This window comes from Arachis hypogaea, chromosome 2 (assembly GCF_003086295.3).
Source record: "Arachis hypogaea cultivar Tifrunner chromosome 2, arahy.Tifrunner.gnm2.J5K5, whole genome shotgun sequence".
NCBI classification, from domain to species: domain Eukaryota; kingdom Viridiplantae; phylum Streptophyta; class Magnoliopsida; order Fabales; family Fabaceae; genus Arachis; species Arachis hypogaea.
In genome coordinates, this window is record NC_092037.1 from 92,702,352 (window position 1) to 92,721,195 (window position 18,844).

At 30.6% G+C, this 18,844-nt stretch overlaps 2 protein-coding genes across 4 annotated transcripts; both read right to left on the reverse strand.

Moving 5' to 3' along the window:
* Positions 1-2,806: 2,806 nt before the first annotated feature.
* Positions 2,807-9,007, reverse strand: LOC112751319 (solute carrier family 40 member 2). 3 transcript variants are annotated; one of them, XM_072220435.1, is made up of 9 exons: positions 8,689-8,949; positions 8,088-8,238; positions 7,636-7,948; positions 7,351-7,547; positions 6,712-7,170; positions 5,909-6,080; positions 5,106-5,243; positions 4,282-4,392; positions 2,807-3,191 (listed from the first exon to the last, which is right to left on the reverse strand). In XM_072220435.1, the coding sequence occupies exons 3-9, from the start codon at positions 7,813-7,815 to the stop codon at positions 3,045-3,047; spliced, it is 1,404 nt and encodes a 467-aa protein (XP_072076536.1). In that variant the 5' UTR covers positions 7,816-7,948; positions 8,088-8,238; positions 8,689-8,949; the 3' UTR covers positions 2,807-3,044. The 3 variants fall into 3 exon arrangements, with proteins under 3 accessions (XP_072076536.1, XP_025656199.1, XP_025656203.1); XM_025800414.3 differs by lacking the exon at positions 7,636-7,948 and having other exon boundaries at positions 8,689-9,007; XM_025800418.2 differs by lacking the exon at positions 7,636-7,948 and having other exon boundaries at positions 8,364-8,693.
* A 3,109-nt stretch (positions 9,008-12,116) lies between these two features.
* LOC112751333 (uncharacterized) lies at positions 12,117-17,251 on the reverse strand. Its single transcript, XM_025800428.3, has 4 exons — positions 16,471-17,251; positions 15,339-15,408; positions 15,149-15,236; positions 12,117-12,428 (listed from the first exon to the last, which is right to left on the reverse strand). The coding sequence occupies exons 1-3, from the start codon at positions 16,684-16,686 to the stop codon at positions 15,187-15,189; spliced, it is 336 nt and encodes a 111-aa protein (XP_025656213.1). The 5' UTR covers positions 16,687-17,251; the 3' UTR covers positions 12,117-12,428; positions 15,149-15,186.
* Between the last annotated feature and the right edge of the window lie 1,593 nt (positions 17,252-18,844).

Sequence of the window (18,844 nt, forward strand, 5' to 3'; positions counted from 1 at the left end):
AAGCTAGGCCCAAAGCAGAGAAGGCCCAGAAGACAGCCATCGAGTAACCGACCTCCTAAGAGGTCGGACAGAATGTCATTAAGCGATAACTCTCTCCTGAAAGAGTTATAACTAATCCCTACTATCTCTCACTTATTTCTAGGAGAGAGATCTCAACAACCCCTGGATAAAGGGGATGGTTATTCATCATCAATAGTGGAACTACACCAACATTGTTTATTAGTTCATCATCTATAAATACACTGACATCTCTCAGGTATATTTAAGATCTAATTTACTATAAACCTACTGGTACCCTTACTAACTTAAGCATCAGAGTGTCTTGTAAGTACCACCCAACCTCCTCACGAGGAACTCAGACGGCGACTATCTGACATAAGACAAGTCAAACGCTGTCTCACAAGGAGTTTGAATATCACGTTCAAACCCAAATATACTTCAATTTCAGGTAACCTTCAAAACAGGTACAAAAATAATTTCAAATAATGTGATTTTTATTTTATTTTCTTTAATTTTATCATACTTCTTTTGCCGGTCTAATGATTGTTAGCCGAAAATATTGGCCGCAATATTTAGTTCCTTAACATTGTTATTTATTAATAAATGCTCAACTATGTTTGATGATCCGAACGTTTACATTTCCTTTTCTTAAATTAAAAAGTGAGATATTTTAATATTTTTTATGTCTGAACTTTGGGGTTGCGTTTGTTTATAGGAAAGAAACTCTAAAATAGAGATATAAAAATACAAAATCGTATTTAACAGAGAATATATGAATAGAAATATTATGTTCAAAGACACTAAATTAATATATTTTGTGTCTATCCTGATAGAGATACTAGTAAGAGATACAACTTATTTTTTATATTTTCTTTTATTATTCTTGTTAATTTTTATAATTATATTATTTATTATTATATTTTTTTCTCAAATTTTTTAATAAAAAAATAAAAAAAAATTAAATTTTCATAATTTATTTTAATTTATCACTAAATAAAATACAAAAATACAAAATTTTATATCTCTATCTTTTATGTTTTATTCTCAATATCTTATCATATTTTCATATTTTATGTTTTATTCTCAATATCTTATCATATTTTCATAAATAAACGCAGGCTAGCAGACTAGTATAAATACACGGATAATTCTGCTATACATGTGTCTATATTATGATCTGATAATGATGTTGCATCTTCCATTAGCATTTACATGCTATGTTATATTTTACTCTCATCCTTATCATTTACGGCTGTCAAATTTATGGACTATTTCTTTTTAGATTAAAATAAGTAGCTAATTTTTTTTAATGCATAAAATTTCAAATATTTACTTTTGTACATAATATTAGATATTTTGCAAGGACTAACTAAACAATTGATTTTTCTCTTGTTTTGTTGATATTGCCTGCGAAATAAAATAAAAAAAGAGGCTTGCTACACATACAAGTCTTTTTGACTTACAAGTTTTACAAGTTACTACACATTAGAGTCTTTTAATGCGTTATTTAGTTTCCAAAGCGCTACACTCACCGTGAATTATGAATGACTCCTCTTCCTCTTCCTCTTCCCCTTCCTCTTCCTCTTCCTCTTCCTCTTCCTCTTCCTCTTCTTCTTCTTCTTCTTCTTCTTCTTCACTCACCGTGGATTATGAACAACTCATCTTCCTCTTCCTCTTCTTCTCCTTCTTCTTCTTCCTCCTCCTCCTCCATGTATTTCTTCGTTATTCTCTTTGCCTTTTCATTAGTTGTTTTATTTGCGTTTATTACTGGTATTCTTGCTTCGTTTTTTTTCGATTTTCATGGTTTCTGAAATCAAGCTTTGAAATCGTTTTGAAGATAATGAAACTTCAGAAATACACCCAAACGATTATAGAAAATACACCCAAACGATTATAGAAAATACACCCAAACGATATTTCTTCGTTATTCTCTTTGCCTTTTCATTAGTTATTTTACTCATTTATTACTGGTATTCTTACTTCTTTTTTTTCGATTTTCATGGTTTCTGAAATCAAGCTTTGAAATCGTTTTGAAAATAATGAAACTTCAGAAATACACCCAAACGATTACAGAAATACACCCAAACGATTATAGAAAATACACCCAAAGGACACTTTATGCATAATTCAGAACTCTTTCTCTTTCTCCTTCTCATATTCTGCTGCTTCTTCTTCTTCAAAAATGATTTCAGAGCTTGATATCAAAAAATAATGGAAATCAAGAATAACGAAAAAAGAAAACAAAGAGAAAAACACGTAAATGAAGAAGGAGAAAGAGAAGGCAAAAAACGAAAGAAAAGAAGAAGAAGAAGAGGAGGAAGAGGAAGAAGAATGTGCAGCAAGAAGAAGAAGACGGTGCAGTAAAATTGTGCAGTAACGGTTGAAGAAGGAGAAAGAGAAAGTAAGAAACGAAAGAAAAGAAGAAGAAGAGGAAGAGGAAGAAGAACGTGCAGTAACGTTCAAGCGCGTTAATATAATAACTTGTAATATAATAACTTGTAAAGACTTGTATAAAAAAATGCTTGTATATGGAAAATTTCTCATAAAAAAAAGCCAACTTTTTAACATACTTAAATCTTGTTTCAAATAAATTAAAAGTATTTCTTTGTAAAATTTAGACAGTTTTTAAATTTAAATACCGAGACAATACTAATACTGAAAGCATGATCTTAATATAGCTGGATAATCTTAATAGCAATATCACTCAATCACCACAATTTAAAAATTGACTCTATTTAGGTTAGGTCAAAATCCCATCTACCAGTAGATAGTGTGTAAATAGACACAATGTCTCCTACAATGTATGTACATAAAATATTAACTCATTTAGATTATATTTAATAAATGTCCAAAGAAAGAAACAAAAAAAAAAAACATTACATCTATTTTTTTGCGTTAGTTTTAACGGACAGAAAATTAGACAAATTTTATCACCGAACAAATATATTTTGTCTGTTTCATATTATATCTGTCTCTTTCTCTAAACAATTTGTATCTTCTAATATCTTCATATCTCTGTTTTGAAAGAGTTATGAAATAACTCCTTAAGATGCTACTCTTATGAAATATTTAACCCACAGTATCCGATCGAAGTGAAACAAATGCCGGCGCACGCGATACACGTGGACGCAGTAGAGGAGAGCAGCCAACGTAACAGCCAAATATGACAATAAAGTCAATTTCCAAAAGTCCTAAGACACAAGGAAGAAAGAAACAAGATCAGAACATTTTATGAGGCATCAGATTCTTTGTAAATAGAAAAAAAGTTCTTTGAACAAGTAACTCACCATAAGAAGCTACTATGATGTACGGACACTAACACGAATCATACAATATGCGGACGCACGAATTTTAAATTCTTATAAAATACAAAGACACTAGATATCTATAAAATATAAATTATTTTTTAGTTAAATTATAATGATATTTTGATAAATTAATTTTTTAACTATTTTTAATGTCTTTTTTAAATTATATCAAATATTTAAAATATTTTTAATTTTACTAAATAATAATACATATTATTTTTAAACTCATTTCAAGAATACATATTAAAAATAAGACTGGATACGTGATGGTAGGTGTGTTCAAGCAGAGAAAAATCTTTTAGGTTTTATTAAGACACGGTTGGACACAAAAGACACGCATGTCGGACGAGTGTTGATGAGTATCGTGTTCAATAAATGGAAAGTGTCTGTGCTTTATACATAAGCTATAAACTATAAAGCTGCTATAATTGGAAATATTAATAAGGATAAACTTTCACAACTGTGAAGCATCAGATTCAAATAAAAGAACAGCTGGTTTTAAAGATTCTAAGAAGAAATAAATTGTTAGGCCAAAGTCAATAGTATTGTGAAAAATTTTTAATTTTTGCAATATGTTTATCTAAATTGGCCACAACATAATCCTAATAGGTAGCAATAGAGTCATGCCATCAGATAGCTAAAAGTTGAATTAGTTTTTCATGAGTCAGAATTTAGCAATTTTAAATTCTAAATATATAAATTTTTTCACACCATAACAACCTGATAATCAACTGTAATATAAATCTAACTAATTTGGTTCATAGAATCAATTCATGCTAGAATCAAATATATAAAAGCAGAAAAACAAACGAATAATAATAGTTACTTCTATTTTCAGTAATGTCATTCTAAACATAATTTTTTTACCTTGCCAAAATAGGAGTGCCAATTTCTATTCCAAAATAAAATTAATAGAAAACACACATTTTAAGGGATGTGCATGAATTATTTTATAGCAGTGAAAATAACTAACCTGGGGATCCGATATTATGATTCCCATAATATAAGCCAATAAATCCATGACAGCTTGAAGTGAATTCTGAACTCCTCCAACAACCAAACGATCTGATTCAGGAACAAGGTCCTATTTAAGAAAATTACATAACAAGAAAAATTTCAGGCTAAGAATAATGGAGATGATAATGAAGAATTAGAGAACCTGTCCTATGCTTCTATTCATCAAAAGACATGCACTTAAACCTAGATGCCACACTAAACACATTTTTATAAGATAATAGAGACAAAATTCTAAGTTTTCCATCTCGAGACAATTATTAAAACTTCGGTTAAACTATCCATAATCTATGTATCTATTCAATTTTAATATTTTAAAATCTACTATCTTGAATATAAGAGAAGTAAAATATGTTATTGGTAAGACTTGAACTCAAGACTTATAATTTTAGTTAGAAAATAAAATACTTACCATTATGACTAATTTCATATTTGTTATTATTATATACATTTACATTATAGAAAAATAGACAAGGTTTAGAGAATATACTAGTTTTATTGAATTATTTAATTATTATCAGATCAACTAGTTTAATTAGTGACTCAACTATTAAACTAGTGACCTAATATTAACCTAGTATTTTAACCACATCAGTTACTAGTTCGGTTTTGATGACAGAAGAATACAAAAGACATATCTTCATTATAGATGATTTTAAGCCAAATTTTACATGAACATTAACCAAAACCAATTTATTAGGAACTAAATCTCTTTTAGTAGTTTAAATAAGTGCAAGTTGTACTAATTAATTTCAGAGAATAGGGGGTCGCTGATATCCTTGCCTGCATTTGTTGAAGTACAGATAAGTCAAACATCCACAACCCAAGCCTAGATAAAGCCACACTTGCCATCAAAGTATATGATGATATATTTCCACTATGGATCCATATGGCAGCTACACATGGTAAGAGGCAGGTCCACTGCATTCAAATTGTATATTAACATTCACAACAAAGATCAACAGGAGTAGTTACACTTAAAAGAAGAATAACAGTTATTTTTAATTTGCTCGCGTGTTCATAGTGAAATCAAATGGAATAACATTTTACAATTATTCACCAACACTGAATTGGTCGAGTGGTAAATAAGTTTGTTTCCTTCCTAGTGGTCTCCGGTATGAGTCCTCGCAAGGAAGAATCCTAGTATATAGTATTGAGGACATGTGGTCCAATGAAATTTGTGAATTCGTCTAAAAGTATGTTAGGATTGGATGCCAAAAACAAAGGAAAAATGATGTTTGCAACACTTTTTATGTGCGGTTATTGCTAAAGGTGCATACAACTAAGTTGCCTAACACAAACATAAAAGAGTGGGGTCCATGTTAAGGCAAATTCGACAAGAATTTGAAAAGCACCACAGAATCTCCATTTATATACACCTCTCTTGTATATCTTTTCTTTTTATGGAATAAAAGATAAATTTTTTATCTTCTCTCACTTCTTATCAACCATTTTAAAACCAAAAGTAAAAAGTGTGCACAAAGATGGTACATGTAACATTGGTTCAGACAAAGACCATAATAATTGACAACCATTCAGAACATGACATTTATACGGAACACTTTTAAGTATTGGTAAGAATATACCTGAGACCAGATAGACCAAAGTCCAGTTCTGATAGTTGATATCTGAGATTGTAGCACAGGATATGCAACTGTTGCACCAATTCCAATTACAGCACTTATTCCTCTTCCAATTCCAATGATATATGCAGGTATGCCTTCCCATTCTAATGTGGCTGTCATCAAAGTTCCAAAGCTGTGACAAAGTAATTGGTGTTTCATCAGTGATATATAGAATGCATGTTTCTCAAGGTGTTGATGACTTTGTCCAATGAATGATATATACTATATAACACTGTAGAGAGAGATGTTGCTAACACAGTTTTTTTTTTCTTTGATGAATCAAACATTTATTTCACAATAGTTGAATACTTGAATTGGAAACACAACTCTCCAAGAGTGCTATTGAGTAAAGAATTAAATAAACATCTCAGCTGGTCAAGAGGAGTAAAATATTTCTAACTAGCAACTAGCATAATGCTTTGAGGTAAAAAAATTTTAGAGTGCAAAAGAGATTCATTTTAGGGAGACAAAAAATTCTGTTTGTCATTTTTCCGTTTCATAAATAGATAAAAAGACGAAGTTGCAAAATGAAGATAAAATTCTATGATTTTATCTTCCTAAAACCTCACCAAATAAAAGATTAGTGCATTGAGCCATCCTTTTTTCACTCTTTCTGTAAATTGGTAAAATACTTTAAACATCAACGGAAACAACAAATTGCTAAAAAATAAACCTTTTACTGACCCTTTTTAGTGAAAAAGGAAAATGAAGGCTATATACCCTTATAAAATTTTTTCCTACAAAAATTGTTTGTGAGATTTCACCTTAGCACAGTGAAAAACAACAAAGCCAGAGCTATTCCAGGAATGACAACTTCTTGCTGCAAATAAACTCTCCATGCAACAACATAAGGTATCTCTGAGATCCACTCACAAAAACTTTTGCTTCTTGATATATCATCCACTTGTGATGAGTTACCTTCCAAAGTTATTTCATTCCTTTCCTCATCATCACTTTGTAAAATCTTTGCCACCCTTCTTTGGTTACTTTGTTTCAAAGCTGGAATTCCATTGTATACAGAACTGAAAAGCCAGTACTCCACCCAAACAGATACAGTGTTCCAGAGTGCTAGAGTTATAGCCGATGCCTTGAGCGACAAGAAACTTATTATGAAGCCAGTTATAACCGGAGCGAGAAGCTTGCATGTTAGATCGATGCGCCTTGTAACCGAATTCATTTTTGTCAGCAATTCCGGTGGTTCACCTTCTGATATAACCAACAACCTGTACAATGGAAACTACGGTAAAAATATACCTCTTTTTCTCACATTGACATTTTTTCAAACAGTTTTACTGCATAGAAAATGATGAGAAAATTAAGAATGTAAGATCTAAGATCCTTAACATCAATACTAGATTTAAGGCAACAGAACATTCCTCTGTAAAAAGGGTTAATAACATTACCAGTCTCTTTCGATTAAGATGGTTCCGGCGAGCGTGGAAAGCACACTAATGCCTCCACAGACATTGATTAACACAACCAGCTGTATGAAAACTAAGAAATTTGTATACTTCAAAGATGAAGAGACAAGCAATGTGATCACCGCGACGCCAGCGATAACAAAAGAGAGGTTTTGTGTCACCAACCACAATTGCAAAACCTGTAGAAAAATTATGGAACAAACTCAAATAACTAAAGAAACTCCTGTAACATATAAACTTGTTTATCTTCTTTTGTTCATAACTCACTTTTGAGAAACTTTCAATATAAATGTAACATATATCAAATTCTTTTTGCCGTTCCTTTGTATCCATTACTTTCATTTTCTTGTTCATAACTCGGCCTATGTTTACATAGCCGGTCTCAAGTCTGGGAAAAAAGATCAGTCTGCGACAACCAACGTAAACTTGTATCACATCCCAATGCATGGTCAGGATGCAATGTCATCTTTAGATCAATGTAGGATTGTGTTAGGCCTGCAACAGCCAATGTAAAACTTCGTCGCATCCCAATGCAAGGACAGGATGCTATGACGTCTTTAATCCATGTAGCCGACCCCAACTAGTTGGAAAAAGGCTTTGTTAATTATGTTAAGTATCATTTTCTCGTTCATCTTTATATCAATGTATTTAGATACCGTATCCAAGTGATACACAAAAGAGTGACAAGCGTGACATAGCTATATCGGCCGGAAAATTACCTTGACATAAGATAACCTATCAAGCCATTTTCCGATCATAGGGCCGAAAACCGCGGTGGAGGCAGATTCAACAGCACCATATATGGCTGCATAGAGCAATGAGTCTGGCCATATATTTATCATATACAAACCTACAGAGAATTCCCACATCCTGCCATAAAAGAAATGAATTAATAAACACCTTCTCTTAATTAGTTTCACTAGAAAATGCTGAAAAATAAAATACATTGCACCAATGATTTTGAAAATCTAAATCCAAGGCATTAATGTAACCACCTTAGTGATCATGCGAGTCACTCCTTCGTGAAAATTTGATAGATTCTTGAATCGATATACATCAATACAAATTATATCCAAATACATTGATTCAATAATGTAACGAATTAACTAATTAGGTTAGTCACTGTCATTTAGCTCAGTCGTGCACTTAAACATAAATCGAGATTCGAAAAGAGCATCTCATATTCTATTCATAAATTTATTGTTCCATTAGAGAATCAATTTCAATTCAAATGTCAAAACTAGTAGAGTTTAGTCCCAATTAAACTCTCTAATCTCTTCTAAGAACTAAAGCAATAATGAAAATAGAAGAAAAAAAAACCTGGTGCCCCATCTTGCTAAGAAGTGACCAAAATATAATTTAGTGATGAGAGAAGAAGAAGGGTGGTGGTGTTGATGTGGTGGTGCCATAAGAGGCTCCCTCAAACTCAAAGCCACGTTTTCTTCCATATCTTACACACCGCAACCCTTCGACTAACAGATGTGTCATGCACGAACGAGTCCCAAGTGGCGAATTCCTAACCAACCACCATGAATTTAGCTTCAGTCGTTAATATGTGTATGTGTTGAGTTTTTCGTCAATAAGGTTCTTACTTCTATCATTCAATAAGTTGATCATTTTGGCGGTTTAGCATAGCATCATGTGTTACTTATTATTATATTAATAAATGTAATTAATTTAATTGTGCTCAAGGTTGTTGTTCTAAAGCGGGTGCCAAAAGTTATTACAAACAAAAAAAATAACAAACCTGTATATTGGTAAAAAAAATATTAGTTAAAAACGGTTAAAATTTATTTTATTTAATATTTATTAATTATTTTAAAAAAATATTAATGACCGTATATTCATATATTAGAAATTAACTTATTATAATAGTATAAATAAGGTAAGCACGTATATGTATAAATAAGGTATTATGACGACATTTAATTTATGTAGCTAATATTATTATTAGGGGGGATGGGTTATTGATTTTTATTTTAGTAAAGAATAGAAACAAAAATATGCATAACTCACATAACGGGGATATTATTATGTAATTGTATTTTTTTTATTAAAGATAAGGAAACTCGAATTTGTGACTTCTTAAGATTTAAAAAATATAAAAAAAATTATATCATTTGAATTATAACTCATTAAATATGTAATTGTTTTTGTGGTTCTAAGAGATGTACCTTAATGTAAAAGATTATTGTACTCATTATAAACGTCATTGATCGAAATATTGATCTTAATAATTGAATCATGTTAAATTAATATGACACAAATAAAATATTTTTTTTTGTACAACATTGACTTTTGCTATATTCATTTAATTAGTGTCATGCAGTTCAATAATTTTCAAATATAAAATTAAATTAAAGAAATAAATCACAATAATAATAATAATAAGTTGGACTAAGGTAGCTGATTTTACTGAATTGTTATAAAATAGAATTAAAGTAATAGTTGGGGTAACATATTTAATTTAGGTAAATTTTATAGTATCTATAATTTGGTATTTAATTTTTGTCTAATTTATTTTTTATAATAAATTTTAAATATTTAATAATGATTTATTTTTATATTTTTAAATTAAATATTAATTTTTAACTCTATATAATAAATTAAGCAAATATGTTTAAGTACCATAGCAATTATTTTTAATTTATAGGTATGATCTGAGTGAGAATGAGACAAAGAACAAGTCCATGTGTGATCTGAAGTGAAGTCACGTAAACGATAACCTTGCATCTTAATAACGACAACAAAATAAAATAAATGTGACATAAAGTTATCATAGTTCATGGATCTTTCTGGAATTTTGCTACATAACCATCGTCACAGCTATATTGTAACATAAGTGTTTGATTTTTGAATATGGACAATGAAAGTGGAGTCACGACTCCCGAGTGTTGACTTGTCATGGATTTTAAATGGAAAAAGAATCTTTTGCATCACTTAATTGTATATATTCCATTTTAAAATATACTCTAATTATTTGATATTAATAATAAATATATGAGAAATTCTTGAGATTGTCAGTAATTTTTAATATTTTTTATTATTATTTAATTAATATAAATATTAAATTATTTTTAATAAATAAATTATATTAATTTATATTATAAATTTTAAAAAATATAAGTACAAATTATATTGATTTATATATATAAAATTTTAGTAAATATAAATGTAATATTTTTATAAATATAGACATAAATTATTATTGATTAAGTATTGATAAAAAATAATAATATTTAATAGACATGTAATATTACTCTAAATATATTTATTTATATTAATTTTATCATTAAAATATGATATATATATATATATATATATATATATATATATATATATTACTGTATCTTTATTTCAACCCAACATGTTAATGCTTAATCTATTACTCGTTAATGAATTAATACATACCCAAAATGTAATTTGACACTTAATTAAAGGGAACAATCGACCCACCCAAATTGATTTTTAATACATATATAATTTTTCCTTTTGCGTTATCATTTGAAAATAGAAATTTATTACGGTACGATTATTTTGTTAAGGAGTTTGATAGTCCTTATATAATCAATGTTAACATTTGATCATAGCTTTCATAATAAATTTCAAAACGTAGTTTTAAAAATAATTAATATTTTCAGTTAATATATTATGTTGCAAAATTTCGGCCACACAAATAAAGATATTGTAGTTTTATAATGATATTAACGAATCCTCGGTAAGAATTTTACATAAATATCCTTAACTAATATTCTTAATATTTTCATGAAATACACTAAACCGGTAAACCCTCGTTGAAAATGTTAATGTTCTCGGTTAGCTAAACCCTAACAATAATACAAAAATATTGTTGCTTATTTGGAGATTTATTTATATTATTTTTTATGAAATCAACCGGTGTCATGTATAGTTGGTTGAGGTGGTATTCTTTTATAGAGATTCTGAATGGGAAGTAATACTTGAAATAAGAAATTAGCAAAAGTATCCGTTAAGATTGCCAATAATTGATTAATTATCCATATGATAGTTGTTAATCAACTAATTTCTTCGCTTAAAGCTTGATAAGCCAATAATTCTGGGCATGAACTAATGTATTTGCTTTTTTATTATTAGCTAGACTACTAATGAGTTATGAGTTATGACTAGACTTTCTGAATTTACAAAAGAGTACACTAATATCATATTACTGACAAAAAAAAATTGCTAACCATAAATAAGCTTTCAAAAATTAAAAAATGCCACAAAAAGAATTAGATATTAAATTAAATATATATTCTAAACAAAAACTTTAAAAATTAAATTTTGATGCAACTTTTTACGATCATTATTAAATTTCATGCTTAAAATTTAATTATTTTTTGTTAAATGAATTTTTAAAAGAAAAATTTATTACCAATGACAATATTTTTTTCAAAATAAAAAGAAAAATTGAGAGTTTAAATTTTGTTCCGAAATTTTTTATAGACCTTCTATATATTTATTCAAATGTTAGCTACAAAAATTTAGATCAAATAAATAAGCTATTTGTTAAATATAAAATTTTTTTGTTACTTGTAAAAAATATAATATTTATTGTTTTTTTTTGTCGTATTTTCAAATCATTCAAAGTTTATTTAATTGTTCTGAAGACATTTCCATGTTAAACAAAAGAATTAAAACTTCTACAGCATTCTCCCACGCCCCCAAGAATTAAAAAATAAAAATAAAAATTAGAGGAAGCTACAACTTGTAAATGATGAAAAGAAAAGGGAGCAATAATAGAACATATATATAATCGGACAACCTTCAACAATCAACAAAATTATATAATTAACAGAAAAAAAAACTTATATTTAAGTAAATTGCTGGGTAATTAAAGTCCTAACCACATAACCCAGAATGATTTTTACACCTGTCCTCCAAACTAGGAGCATTAATTTTCTTTTCCTTGACTATTCTTTTCCCCTTCTTTTTTCATAAACCAAAAGGAATAAACAAATCATCCGAAAATTGAAACCATATATGGCATGGTAAACTAAGTTACATCAACATACACAATGGGATGAGAATGCCAGAGAGACCTTCACAAAACAACAAAACACAACATTAATACACCAAGAAAGAGAAATGTTATCAAATAATAATAAAACAAATGAATAAGAAAGAAAGAAAGAAAGAGAGAGAAACTAACCGTATTTAGTATTTATTTTTTATGAGTTTAATTTTGATGCATTAACAGTGTAAAGCGTTTTACATAGTCGTACAATCACATTTGTTCTTTTGGATGACCATTCACGCGGTCAATGTAAAAGGTAGTTATTTTTACTGATGTGGTGTTACGTAATTGGATGCATGTGTAAAACTACTTTACACTGACAATGCATCGAAATTAAATTCTTACTTTTATATCCAAAAATAAAAGGGATTTATAGAAGTGTACTAAAAGAGTAATGCAAATAACACAATTCTTTAGTGAAACACTTAACATAAAACAAGATGTTGGATGTGTTGCCCTCAATTTTAGAGATAAGTGTCTGTAACATTGTCTAACCATAAAGGAGAAAAGTGTAATTTACCATTTGAGAAGGAGTGATATGCAACTATATAGTACTAATCTTTCTAGTATCCATGATTATGCAACCACTGTTTTGAACCACTATGGAGTTTAGTTGTGAAAACCATTCATAAGAAGCTCCACAGTTGCCTAGAGACTATTCCCACTACCATATCACTTCTTTGTACTAATCAATTGTAACTAATTAACTAACCTTTCTTTCTTAACTAAAACTTGCTATTGATAACTTCATTCATACTATTTGGAATCGTAACAATAGAACGAAAATTAACAACACTGCAAATTCAGGACCTGCCCTTCTATCCAAAAATTAAGGGTGCATTTGGTTTGCATTTTTATTTTCTGTTTTCTGAATTTTGTGAAGGAAAAAAGTGAAAACAGGAGGTGAAAACAGAAAAAAGGATTTTATTGTTTTCATTGTTTTCACTTTTTCCTTCACAAAATCTAGAAAACAAAAAACACTGAAAATGGGAACAGAAAATGAAAATGCAAACCAAACACACCCTAAATATTCCAACTTCAAATGGTGGAATCACTTTCTTCTCTTTTCATATTTCTTGCAATCAGTTGCCTTACAAACAAGAAATTGTTGCTTCAGACATCTTTGCCAGATGCTTCATAACATATCTCTCATATTTAATACAAGCAAGAAGAGCATGATTTATGCATAAACAGTCTCATTGTAGACATGATATATAATAGAGCTCAATGGTGTCGCTTGATTTATGTAGCCAACCCCATCTAGTCGGATAAAGCTTTGTTGTTGTTGTTGTTCTTGTTGTTGTATGAATATTAAAAGGCCATGAATGCACCATATTTGTAATTCAACAATAGTGTCCCAACAGTTCCTAAATATGACTGACTCGTTCATTCGAAATTGAAGATTTCGTGTGTATATCTATTTTAAACATAAAACATGAATCCTATGCAAGTGATCCTACTAGTACTTCACATAGGTTTTATATATCCACTATCAAAATTGGATTAAGGTTCCATGATGGCAGAAATGAATTATATCATTTGTGCACATAAAAGTCGGGATCTGAGGACATCCAGCTCCATTTAAGGGTGGAAAATAAGAGTTTGAGCTTTTGGTAATAGAGACCACAACAAAATCTCTGGGTGATGCAGTGGATGTTGGTATGAGGTACTTGAGTGTTAGCGCGTACAAAGAACTCTCTCTCGATACCAAAAGTACAACATTTCATCACATCCAATGTATAAAAGAACAAAATATGCTTAATAAAAAGTATCATACTGGACAAGGATGACAAGGAAGTCAAAAATTTCAGATTTAATCAAAATTATTGGAATAAGCAATAGATAACAGTGGTTATGATAGGTAAACACTCTTGGAGATCCACATTTTGTTATAAACTAACCTAAATTATCCAATATCCACAGGGTAACAGATAAGCCAAGACTATCTAAGTTGCACTATCACCTATGTATACAAAACCAGAATGAAATTTTTTCTCTGAATACTGTTGAATTAGGTCAATTTGGATATAAAGAGAGATTGAGGATGATCCGCATGCCGAATCAACTAGACCTCGCCTACCATTTTTTATTAGTTTAATTTATTTCCCCTCAACTTTACAAGTAAGATGGTGACAGGTTACAACTGTAATTCCTGAAACGCCTCTTCCATCTAGATCGGGACTTGGCAAAACAACATGCCAATTACTTCAAGAAAATTTCTGATAAAACGTGTGAGTAAGGCTAGACCTAGATCCAGAAATGTATACATCCCCAAACATTTAATCTCGTAAAAGGTGAATGTACACGACATGAACATAAGGCTTTACTAACAACACAAAAAAGAAAGATTGAAACTTGAGGTTGTTCTAACAAGATATTCCAAAGCCAGCTTTTAGCAACATCTTGAAGCTAAACCTAATCAGCAAGTAGTGTCTACCACATTTAACCTTAAGTTCTACTTTTATGTATTAAAAAGAAGGAAGAGGTGAATTTGTATGACTGTCTAACAAATTAAGTCTAGAAAGAAAGCTGTTATGCTGATAATTTTGTAGTCATAATATGAGATGAAACAATCAATAAGAAGATAGGTGTGTTAGATTCCCATCAGAAATATTTGAATTCCTATAAGAGTTGACTCAAAGTACATACAAGACACAACATGTGGCAATTTCTTTCATTATGATGTCAAAAGTGTCACAAGCCTAAGTCACATAAGAGAGCCATCAGAAATTGGAATAAACTCACCTTTCACAATTTCAGACACGAAGACAAATTAAATTTCCTTAAGAATCCTCCTTCATTTCATCAGAATCAGAGTCACTAGCATTGTAACCTAACAAAGATGCATTAAAAAAAAGTACATTCACAACTAAACTCTTAAATAGTGGAAAATAAAATGAAGCTGCCGACAAAAAAAAGAACCGAGAAAACTTACCTGGACGCTTATCACCAACTTTCCAAACAGACGAACGAGTCTTTGATGCTCTGGTCAGCCAAACTCTTCCCTTAATTGCCAACAGATAACATCAGTCTTGGAAACCGAAAGTCAACAACAAAGAAGCAAGTTCACATATTCCACGCATGGTTTAATTTATTAATTATCATCAATAGCTACACCATTGCTCTTTATGAATAAACTAATGGAAGGGCAGAAAATATCTTTTCAACATTACAACTTATGATCTGGACAAATAGTGCATACAAACTAAATGCATATTTGTGTATGTTAAAACCTAAATAATGTGGTAAAACAAATGAATGAGTTCTAATATTATGACAACTCTCTATCCCTTGCCCCAAAAAGGGGGATAAAAATATCAAGCTGTAACTTACTTCCATGATGGAACTTTTTACATTGTTATCCTAGAAATGTGTATAAAGTACAAACACACCTATGCATTCAACCATAATACACTAGTGTACAATTGGCTACAGATCCTCACTAGTATTAAGACCAAAAAAATGAGCTACATGCTCCTTTTCTTTCTGATTTCCAACTTATTCTTCACATTAAAGTAAAACAACAGGGTTGGCTTGTTTAAGGCTCCAAGCACTCTATCCCCTACAACACCAAAGCCCAACACCCACAAATTACAAAACCCCTAATCTGGTGAATCCATGTACAGATAAAAAGACTAACAAAGACTGAAAAACAAAAATATACAAATCCAACTAATCGTTATATTGTCACATCATTTGAAGTTTCTTGCCAACACTATCTGGATCTGAACCCTATTACTAGAAATCCAACTGATCCGGCTCGAAGAACTGTCATTGTCACTCCAAGCACAGTATTTTTTTCATCCCTAAGATTCGAATCAAGAGTCGAGATCTCTAAAAATGGTACGAGCAACTCGAGCATGCCTATCACTTGGTTATCATTCAAAGTGTTTGATGACTCTTGTAATAACTAACTCAAATATCACAGTATATGATTCTATATGATAACATTAATATCCTAATGATCAATAGTGCAACACATTTCGTACAATGTATCAAAACTAATCTAAAGAAAGAAAAAAGCATGCACAAAAAAGAATTGAGAGGAGGAAGAAAAGACACTGTACCTTTTGGGGATCTTTGGGAACACCATAACCACTACAGTACATCTGACCAAGCAAGACCTGCATGCTAACATCTCCAGCTTTAGCTTCCTTCATTGTATCCCTAAACCACCTCTTAACACAATCTGCCACCACCTCTGACAACCGAACCCTCCCACTACTACTACTACTACTCTCTTTGTTGTTGGTGTTGGTGTTGGTATTGCTAGTGCTCTCCATTGACAACAATAATTACAAACCTTTTTTTTTCCTTTTTTGCAACCACTTTTCTGAAAATTCAGAACTTCAAAGTGCAGAAGAAGAAGAACGTGGAGGGAGGTAGGGAAGGTTTGGATTTTTTGCTCCGGTAACTGATGGAGAAAAATATTGGTAGCTTTTCAGATTGAATTAAAATCAAATCCAACAATAAGAATCACACTAGAATTGCAAATGGGGTTCTGAAAGTTCTCATTTTTTTTCTTTTTTTTTTCCCCTTTTTCACTTTTTTTTGGGGTTTTTTCTTGAGGTGACTCACTCCAATGCTATCTGAAGATCATGTTTTTATTGCGGGTTTGAATGCTTTTTTTTTTTTTGTTCAAAATAATTATTTATATTGAGTAGTAGCCAAAGAGAGAAGAAGACGACGAAGAAGAACGGAATTGAGAAAAGAGGATTCAAGACATGGAAGGTGGTTTCCGTTTGTCGCCGCGGGATTACATCTTCATACGACGTCGTTTTCTGCATATATCCAGATCTTTTCTAGCACCAAAAACAGTCAACACTGTTGTAAAATAAATAAAAGAATAAGAAAATATAAAATAGAAAAATATAAATATAGAACTCTAGTAATAATATTCACCACAATTGTTATTTTAATATAATAGAGATGATTATTATATCACTAATATATTATAAATTTAAGACTTTTGGATAGATAGAGAAAAGAAAAAATTATTATTATAATATATGGAAGAAGGAAAGAATATTTTATTATATTATTGTGTGTGTAAAATACATCTCACGATGTCTGCTATTTATATATGTAAAGTGACTCCATTTTCAATCTTCATTTATTGGATTTTGTCTTGTAAAGAGATTCATTCAGTCTTGAGAATGATATCCACCTAAGTCATACGTGATCATCCATCTTTATCACAACACTCCCTTTGGATGACCATTTAGGATTATTACCTCGTTAAAACCTTACTAAAGAAAAATCCAGTGAAAAAAAATCTTAGTGAAGAAAAAAGAGTACAATATCCTTTAGTGATGGGGACTGCCTCATTAAAAACTTTGTCAAGAAAAATTCATTGAGAAAAAATCTGACCAATGGAAAAAGAGTACAGTCTCCCCTTCTTGCCGACATCATTTAATGTCTCGAAATCAGCGCATCCCAATCTCATGTATCAATCTTTCAAAGGAGGATTTTGGGAGTGATTTTGGAAATAAATCTGCCAGATTATCACTTGAGCGGATCCGTTGGATATCAATTGTCCCTTGATTTTGAAGATCATGAGTGAAGAAGAATTTAGGAGAAATATGCTTTGTTCTATCACCTTTGATATATCCGCCTTTAAGTTGAGTAATGCATGTCGTATTATCTTCAAACATGACAGTTGGAGCTATCTTATGATCAATCAGTCCACATGATGACAGAATATATTGAATCAGACTTTTGAGCCAAAAACACTCGCGACCAGCTTCATGAATCGCTAGTATTTCGGCATGATTAGAGGATGTTGCAGCAATCGTTTGTTTCATGGACCTCCACGATATAGCTATACCCCCATATGTGAATAGGTATCCTGTTTGAGATCTCCCTTTATGTGGATCAGATAAGTATCCAGTATCTGCATAGCCAACTAATTATGACTTGGATCCATAGGGATAAAACAATCTCATATCAACTGTCCCATGAAGATATCGAAAGATTTGCTTGATTCCACTCCAATATCTTCTGGTTGGAGAGGAACTATATCTTGCTAGTAAATTCACAGCAAATGATATATCGGGTCGTGTATTATTAACAAGATACATTAGTGCTCCAATGACACTAAGATATGGTACTTTAGGACCAAGGATATCTTCATTCTTTTCTTTAGGACGGAATTGATCATTCTCCACATCCAAAGATCTTATGATCATTGGGGTACTCAAGGGATGTGACTTATCCAAAAATCTTTTCAAGATCTTCTCTGTGTATGTTGTTTGATGAATAAAGATCCCATTTTTTATATGCTCGATCTGCAGGTCGAGACAAAATTTAGTCATTCCAAGATCTTTCATCTCAAACTCTTCTTTTAGAGTTTTTATAATTGTTGGAATCTCTTCAAAAGTTCCAATGATATTTAAATCATCAACATACACAGCAATTATAATAAATCCATATGCGAATTTT